Raw genomic sequence first — 8,686 nt, 5'->3', positions numbered from 1 at the left:
CGGCGTGTGCTACCTCAAGTCGTCGGACGCTGGGCCCAAGGGATCGCCAGGCGTGGTCTCGGCCAAGACGACATATGTGACGACGACACCGACGCCTACTCCGACGCCGACGCCGACGCCGGCGGGCAACCGCACCTGCGGCGCGCCCGAGTACAATACTGACTTTTACGGCAACGACATCTCCAACTTTCCCACGTCTGGCTCGGTCAACGACATGTTCAAGCAGTGCTGCGACGGTTGCAAGGCCAAGCCCAGCTGCGGCGCGTACACGCTCTTCGGCCAGGTCTGCTACCTCAAGACCGCTGCTGGCAACCGCACATGGGTCCACGGTGCCACGTCCGCGGTCGTATCGGCGACGTCGGTCACGCCGACGCCGACACCGTCGCGGGTGATTGTCCGCGAGTGCTTTGGCGTCAAGTACAACACCGACTACCCTGGCAACGACATGGTCAACTTTAAGGCGACGGGCGACTTCAACACGATGCGCGGCCAGTGCTGTGATGCGTGCAAGAAGCTGCTGGACTGCAACGCGTACGTGCTCTTTGAAGATTTCTGCTACCTCAAGTCGGCGTCCACCAACCCGGTGGCCAAGAACGGCGCGACGGCAACCATCGTCACGACGACGACGATCCCGGCCTAAGCTTACACTCGAGCACGCGTATCCAGATAGCACTCTGTTTTGATAAAGTATAATGTGGACCCTGATTCTGACTCTACAGTAATTGTTGTAAAAATCGCTGTCCGGCTGCCACGGCATTACCACACGAGTGTGTACGCGCTGCAAGTAGCTTTGCAACCGTCGCAGCACTGCTTGAGCATGGTGCCAAACTCGCCGGTCGCAACAAAGTTGGAGATGTCGTTGCCGTAGTAGTCGGTGTTCCAGACCGGTGCGCCACACGTGCCCCCAACATGCACCAAGCCGCGTTCCGCTACCTCTGGTCCGTGCTCCGCGCCTGTGTCAACGTCTGGCGAGTCCGGAACGATCGCATCTTTCGCGCCGACCTACCGCTGCCAAGTCCATGGACGATTGCCATTCTCTACAAGGATGTCCCTCGTGCGCATGATACTGAAGCAGCACGATGCCTGCGAGAGATGATCGCATGATCTTCCGCAGCACTGTACTAGGTCCCGTCTAGACAGACCCACTAAAACCTCTCAACCTCGTGGCAGCGATTGGTCCAAAAAAAGCTATAAAATCCCATTAAAGTTATGCCAAACGAGCAAAAACATGCAAAAAACCGTCCTAGTACTTTCCAGCCGGTTGGTATATATTGTCTTACCACGTGATGGTAGCCATGGACGCGGCCATCGCGCCGACCTTGCTCGAGCGAATCCCCGTTGTCGACTTGAGGTAGCAAAACCCTTCAAACAAGACGTACGCGTTGCACCGACTGTCCTTCAAGCATTTCTCGCAGCACTGGCTAAGCATCGCGTCCCCATCGACTGTCGCCTTGAAGATGACAATGTCGTTGCCGAAGTAGTCGTAGTTGACTTCGGGGCTGCTGCAGTAGCGGACTTCCGTGCCTGGCACTGGCGGCACGATCACGGACGTCGCGCCGTTGACAGTCCGGGGCGAGAGCGCGATGGTCTTAAGGTAGCAGACGTTGTTCGCGAGCGTGTATGCGCCGCAAGAGGGCGTTCCCTTGCAGCCTTCACAGCACTGCTTGAGCATGGTGCCGAAGTCGCCGGTCGCTATATAGTTGAAGATGTCATTGCCGTAGTAGTCGGTGTTCCATTTGGGTGCGCCGCAGGTGCGGTTGCCCGCCGGCGTCGGAGTAGGCGTCGGTGTCGTCGTCACATATGTCGTCTTGGCCGAGACCACGCCTGGCGATGCCTTGCGCCCAGCGTCCGACGACTTGAGGTAGCACACGCCGTTGGCCACCGAGAACGCCGTGCACCACCGGGTCTTGCTGCACGCGTTGCAGCACGCTTGGAGCTGGTCGGCTTGGTTGCCCGAGACCGCCACGTTGGAGATATCGTTGCCGTAGTAGTCGATGTTCATCTCCGGCGCACTGCATGTACTCACTGGCGGCGACGTGCCCGACATGAGCACGGACGTGGCGCCGGTCTTGGCTTGGCGACTGCCGGCGCCCGACTTGAGGTAGCAGACGTTGTCGGCGAGCGTGTAGGCGACGCACGTGCTGCTGGCCGTGCACGCGTTGCAGCACTGCTGGAGCATGTTGCCAAAGTCGCCGGTGGTGCCAAAGTTGGACATGTCACTGCCGTAGAAATCAGTGTTCCACTCGGGCGCGCCGCAGGTCCGGGCGTAGGTCGTGGTCATGGCCATCGCGGCCAAGAGCGCAGTCGTCGTGAGCAGCTGCATGGGAATCGTGGTGGTGGCGTTGATGGAGTTGCGAGCAAATCGGAAAATGAACAGCCTACAGTTTGGCGATGGCTCATAGCGTCTTTCCCGTGGGTTTAAAGACTGGGTTGACGGGACGACCAGGTGGGAATGGCTCCAGAAACGCTCCGAGGAGTACCTTGGCAAGGAAATTTTGAGCTCCCAATCACGAACAGTGTACTGAAAAGTACGTTCGGAATGCTGTACTGGGATTCGTGGACAGCACATCGCGGGCTGTGCAGCCGTGATCCCAGGTCCCTTTAATCTCGCGGACGGGTCGTCGCGATGCACCAAACACCATTTTGGACGGTTGCAACCCTGGCGCATACGGATCTACGATTGGCTAAATTATTATCTTGTACACCATTTGATTGGCCAGCTTCGTCGCACGCGTCTAGCGACCATATGATATGCGGATGCTGCCACGTCATGGCAGGATATGGTCAACGCATCCATGTCGCCATCGCATCGTGCATTGTGCTGTAGTAAACGTAGTAGGTGGATCCCATTTGCAGTAGCTCTGGCCTCGTTGAAGTACGGCGTCGGATTCTCTCGCGCGCACTTGCAAAAGCAGAGGCATTACTACCCTATCAGATCTCTCAATAAGAAATACCCGCCAAAAAAGGTTGGTGGCACTGCATAAGAACATTTCGCTCCCTTGGTTTGCTGTCGTAGTTCTTTACATTTATACCCGATCGTCGGGATCGTTGTTGCTAGACCACCTTGTATAGTACGCGTCTACCTGGCGGGCGAAATTTGCTTCTACCGCTTTGATGCCGGTGGTGAATATTCAAAGTGGCGTCGTAAGATCTCATGTACGACCTGTGTTATCGACCTACGACGGCGGCAGGCGTGATGAGTGAACGCGAAACGCAGATGCACGCCTCACTAAAATTTGTCGCCCGTCGCTGCAGTGCAGCCCATTCCAACGCAGGTGTTCTCGATGACGGTCACTGATCATGAAGGCTAGCGCTGCTGGAAGCGGTATATTGATGGTGTTTAAAAGGGGAGTGGGTAAAGCACGTCGATCCTAACCTATCTACATGTCTACAGCACTTGCGCTACAGATAAGCTTCAGAAGTCGACTAAACTGCCTCCAGCGTTACTAGGCTTGGACTGACGTCAGCTCCCAACACGCGCTTCATCTCCATAGCACGTCCACTTATGGGCACATGAACAACTGAAACATCATGACGGAAGGATTCTCGGGTACATTTGAAGATGGAGCTTTGTGAAGCCAGCTATCTTTCTCGTCGACACCACGACTTTTCTGCGTCCTGTGCCGTGACATACTTGGTGCTGGAACACCGTCGACTGCTTGGAATTGGCTATGTAGCTGCAGCTGCGGTGGTAGACGTGCCAAGGAGGACGATGAATGCATCGAGGCGTGTGGCAATGGGCGTAAACACATTTGGGTCGTAGTACAATGCGACGGCCCCGATCGCCTAACCTCGATATATTCTATATTGAAAGAACCAGCATTCAACGCACCTCGGTGAATTCGGTGAACGTCAACTAGATCGGACAATATGTCCGCTTTCTGTTGCGAAATTGAGGGATAGTCGTACCTCGAGCGCGCTGTTGTGGCTCGGCGCCTCCCCGCCCTCGAGGACATCGTCTTCTTGTTGGATTTTGGAAAGGATATTTTGAACATCGCCTATCGAAAGCACGTGCGGCAGCAGCTGGCATTCCTAACCATCCAAATGTGTCCATAGCTGTATCTATAGATGTACAATAGGACAACCTCGAGAAACACGACAAAATCCGCAGCACTTAGAGTGGCCGAGGTCGAGGCAAACTGCTTGTAGAGCCGCTCGAGAAGCGTTTGGTGCAACTGAAACACAGCCTTGCACGCGCTCGCATTCATCTCGTTCCGGAAGCCGTCCATGCTCGCGCGGCACGCATTCGCAAGCACAAACTCCGACAAGCAGCGCTTCACCCGCTGGCTCAACGGCGTCGCTATACGTCGTCGTGATACATTGATATTTATCAAGCATGAAAGGACAAGTTGTACATTTTGTACCGAGCCGGCGCTCGGCCACGCACACGAGGGCATGGATGAATTCGCTCGCGTTGAATTCCATGTCGGGGTTAAACGGGTCCTATGCGGTATGTTGTCAATCAAAATGAAGACAAAAATTGTACGAGTTCCGTGTCGACGTCGCCTTCGTTGATGTCGTGAAAGATCTTCTTGACATAGGCTAATGAAGAGGATTCAATTATTGTAATGGGGTCATGGAGGCGACGCAGGTACCGAGCGTGAGTGACTTGGAGATGAGCTTGCAATCTTTGAGAAAGCCGTAAAATTCGTCCAGAGACATGCTCCCGGCATCCCCCACGTCGCTTGCTGCGTAATATTCGAATATGCGCTGGAGATCCTCTATAGGACACGTTGTCGAGTCTCCTATTTCAATTTCAATATACCGTAATGTTCCCCCAAGACGGCTTCGATCTTGGGCACTTCGGTTGTCACGTCCGACTGCAAAATTGCATTCAGTGTCTCTTTTTTGATCGTTGTATACGTCGCCCGTTCGCGGGCTTCGCGCCGATTGGCCATGACGAACGGCGCGTCACTGTGCACGCGGACGAGGAGCACGTCGATGGCCTTGGTGTGAATGCGCTTGGACAGTGCCGTGTACAACTGATGGTTGGCCGCGCGCGCCGAGCAGGCTATCATCGTTTTGAATGTAGTTTTGTGGACAATATTGTCATGAATCAAGTGTCGCACCGTACTGCACCATTTGCACGGCGTTTTGCAGCGCATTGTTGGCCGCGACGATCGCGGCTACGTTGGTCGTATCGGGGGTGAAGCCCACGAGCATCGACGTATCAAACGGTGTTTGGAGCTCGCGCCATCCCTAAACCATTCAAATTGTCGTTTGAACAATGGTCAATATTGTCATATGCATGGCGTACGCTTCGCACAACGTCCCACGCGGCCGTGGCTTCGTCCAAGGATGCAGTCGCTTCCTGCCAAGGGCACACGGGGGACGCAAGCTGGCAGGCACTTCGCAAAAGAGGTAGCTCAAAATGCAATACATAACATCGCTGGGGACAATGCCCTACGCCATATGTCAGTGTAGTATCCACATCTAACATGAACTAAGTCTTACCTCGGAGGCATGCTCAATGTGCTCCACGAGGTAGTCGGGACAGCGCCACGAGCAAAGGTGGTCCAAGACCGAGTCACTGCAGGGCTCGCTTGTCTCGGGTACCTTGCGGCGCAGGACCTTGAGCACGGTGTGGAGCACTTGCAGTCCCTAATCCATCCATTGACATGCATAAAAATGTGCCAAAATCGAAATGAAATGGACCACACTCTCTATACCTTCATGTCGGTGGTAAAGTTTTGAACGCGAGAGAGCTCAATCTCAATCTCCGCCGCCGATTTGGCATTCGTAGAGGGTGGTACTTTGGCGAGAAACTGAATTTGCTCGTGAACCAGTCGGCTCGTCCACTTGAGCACAATGGTGTCTTCGGGGACCTTGAGCAAGTCGACGCGATCGTCGCGTGGACGTAGTAGCAGCGTTGGGTCGGCAAAGGTCTCGTACGGCACAGCACCCAGCATGTTGGTCAAATGCAGCAGTTGTGCGTCGACCTACAATATTGTCGGATGCTAGCCTTTCGTAGCATGAAGAGGGTACAAGGCCGAGGCAGAGACGGCCCCATTCGTTTGAAAGCTCTTGTAGCTGCCGTTCGTGGCTACTGAGCACTCTCTCCATCACTACACATATCGTCAAACCTTTTTTTGATGCGTCGAGGACAATGCGTCCACAATTCAAGACGATAACGTACAGGACGCGAATGTCGCTTGGAGCTCGGTTTGCGTCAGTGTGTGCTTTTGAATCGACTGCTTGAGCACTTGAATTTCGTCGCGGACTGTGCGGATCGCCAGCTCGAGCTTGAACTGAAGGTCCTTGCAGTCGTCCGCACTCTCGGTGAGGGTCGAGAGACGGCGGCGCGCTTCCATTTGCTTTTCCGACACAATGACTTGACGCCACATGCGCACGACCAATGTTAAATGTCTAGTTTACCATTGAGAATGTTGGTCAAGTTGTCATAAAACATATAGTTGATCGTACCGCTTTTTCCAGCGGCCCATGGCTTTCTGCATGGACGACCGGACTTTGCGCTTGTCTGCGACCACCTTGTGCCAATTGTGAAAAGCCTGTGGGAACCATTAGATATCCATTACAGACAATGTACAGAGTGTCTTCATTCGACCTGCAGCAGAATTGTCCGCGCCCAGCGTTCCGAGACGCGGTCCAAAACCGACTCCTTTGTCGCGAGCTGGTCCATCATAAAGCCGTGCTTGCGATCGAGGAGCGAGCTACACAACCACATTAAAAAATGGAAAATGGAAACTATTCGCATAAATGCAAAAAATATATGAAAATGGACAACAATTCCGTACATGTCGTCGTTGACCTGGGCTTGCTCGATTCGCGTGTCTTGGAGCTCGATGAAATAGGGCTGGAGCTCGAAAAAATCCGCCATCGTCACGGAGCCACCGGCGTCAATTTTCGCTTGGACCGCGCCCGGGTCCACGTACACGCTCTGTTCGCACTCGCGCAGAATGGCGCGCAAAAGGTCCTTGTAGCGTTCAAAATGCGTCGACACATTTTCTACATGCAGGTATCCACCGACGACGTCAGCAGCAAGAGTGTTCACCGAGAAGCTCAAAACAAATGGCCGTTCGAAATCCGTTGGGGACGCCGAGGTGGTCGGACGCGCGAAGGGCGTGCTCGAGCTGCACCTTGCTGTACGCAGCTAGCGAGTTTTCAAAGTGAGAGGGTCCCGCGAAAGGGAGAGAGAGCAAGAACCAAAGTTCATATAGTCTGTCTTCTCCTTCTGGATGCTCTTGACCCATGCCGTCACAGGCGTCTCCTTGGCGGCCGTCACTTCCGGCGACCGGGCGCTGTCGTCCTTCTGGGCCGCCATACTATCGACGCTTGAAGATCCGGTCGACGGTTCCACAATGCGATTCACCACCCGTCACGCAAATGGATAGTCCACTCGGACAACTTGTCTACCGCTCAAACTGTCATTCTTGCAGATAGAACGATCGTTGGCAAACCCGCAAACAGAGTAAAGAAGGGATTGCATGCTGCAAGATGACGGATACTGAACGTACTATCCTTGCGAACGAGCATTGGATAGTCGGACATCAATCCTCCCACTTATCCAACGAATCAAAAACGGCCCTGATCCAAGAATCCAAACGCAAATTATCTTGTTCATCAGCGAAGTGGAAACATTTTGAATACTACGTAGTACAGTAGCAGTACATACCCTACTATTAGTAGAAACCACGTTCCTATCACGTGGCCCACCACCACGCCCCGCAATCCAGAATATGGACGCACAGTCCTCGCCCCCAGCGTATTAACCTTGGCGGTCTACAATCCTTTCTAAATCCCCAGCCCATCGCACACTTGTAGAAAAGCCGACATGCACAAGTTGACAACTTAAACCATGTCAAGGCCGTGGGCAGCTCATATTGCATGGGGCAGAAGGCCGAGATTGGATTTAGTTGCCAGAATAATCCCGTCGTTTGAGCGAGCACAGAACGCCACGTCGGGCCACAGCGACCGTCGCGCGCATTATATCGCTCAGGCTCGATACCAGAGCATATTTCTCCAAGATTCCATCTCGCCTGACGATCGCATGGGGTTGTTGCCACGCACATGCTCCTGCATATCCGTATGTATCCGGATACTATCACACACTATTTTACACCAACTTTGTCCAGTCGCTGCTTCGGCCCGATGGTCGCCCGCCGCCCACGGCAATACCGCCCATCATCCATACACATGTGTACCTTCCATCCATACTACGCCCTCTCGGCGTATCGTGCGCAGCCGCGGCGCGTCGGTCGTACGCTTTCCACGGAAATAGTGTCATGTGACCAATCGTCCTCCGCGTGTATTTTTATTGACGCTGCACATAAAACCACCTTGTAATATAATACAATACACTGGACGCGTCCATAGATGTGTGTGTAATATAATACAAAAGGAGCGTGACATATAATGTCGTTTGTTGCTAACGACGCATCGGGCTTTTTTATGACGGACCTTGGTCCCACACCGCGCATTTCGAGTTGCCACAAAGCCGCCGCCCCATGGCCAGCAGCAGCAGCACTACCGAGTACGAGGCCATGGTCGAGGACCTCATCCCGGACGCCCATGCGCCCGGCGCCGTCTGCCTCGAGGACTTCTCGCTCATCCGGGTCATCGGCAAAGGCTCGTTCGGCAAGGTCACGCTCGTCCGGAAGAAGGACAACTCCAAGGTCTTCGCCATGAAGATCCTCAACAAGGCGTTCATTATCAAGCGCAACCAGGT

General features: G+C 54.1%; 3 protein-coding genes across 3 annotated transcripts; 1 reads left to right on the top strand and 2 right to left on the bottom strand.

The window, feature by feature from the left end:
• Positions 1-19: 19 nt before the first annotated feature.
• SPRG_11159 (hypothetical protein) lies at positions 20-640 on the top strand (the record flags this gene model as incomplete). The annotated part of the gene is made up of 1 exon (XM_012350633.1): positions 20-640. A coding segment is annotated over one exon (621 nt), but the record flags the coding sequence as incomplete, so codon positions are not given.
• Positions 641-1,276: 636 nt separating this feature from the next.
• On the bottom strand, positions 1,277-2,374 carry SPRG_11158 (hypothetical protein; the record flags this gene model as incomplete). Its single annotated transcript, XM_012350632.1, has 1 exon — positions 1,277-2,374. The coding sequence occupies exon 1, from the start codon at positions 2,321-2,323 to the stop codon at positions 1,277-1,279; it is 1,047 nt and encodes a 348-aa protein (XP_012206022.1). The 5' UTR covers positions 2,324-2,374.
• A 1,295-nt stretch (positions 2,375-3,669) lies between these two features.
• On the bottom strand, positions 3,670-7,282 carry SPRG_11157 (hypothetical protein; the record flags this gene model as incomplete). Its single annotated transcript, XM_012350631.1, has 20 exons — positions 3,670-3,786; positions 3,833-3,856; positions 3,910-4,032; positions 4,086-4,300; positions 4,356-4,443; positions 4,487-4,542; positions 4,596-4,721; positions 4,766-5,011; positions 5,070-5,199; positions 5,258-5,311; positions 5,350-5,403; positions 5,455-5,601; positions 5,670-5,939; positions 5,986-6,065; positions 6,137-6,366; positions 6,424-6,509; positions 6,566-6,671; positions 6,756-6,966; positions 7,013-7,111; positions 7,165-7,282. 20 exons carry the CDS (start codon positions 7,280-7,282, stop codon positions 3,670-3,672), a joined length of 2,580 nt encoding a protein of 859 aa, XP_012206021.1.
• Positions 7,283-8,686: the final 1,404 nt, after the last annotated feature.

The sequence above is a fragment of the Saprolegnia parasitica genome (assembly GCF_000151545.1).
Source record: "Saprolegnia parasitica CBS 223.65 unplaced genomic scaffold supercont2.68, whole genome shotgun sequence".
NCBI classification, from domain to species: Eukaryota; Oomycota; class Saprolegniomycetes; order Saprolegniales; family Saprolegniaceae; genus Saprolegnia; species Saprolegnia parasitica.
Note: the sequence above shows the minus strand (reverse complement) of the source record. Positions and strands in the feature narration are given on the sequence as shown.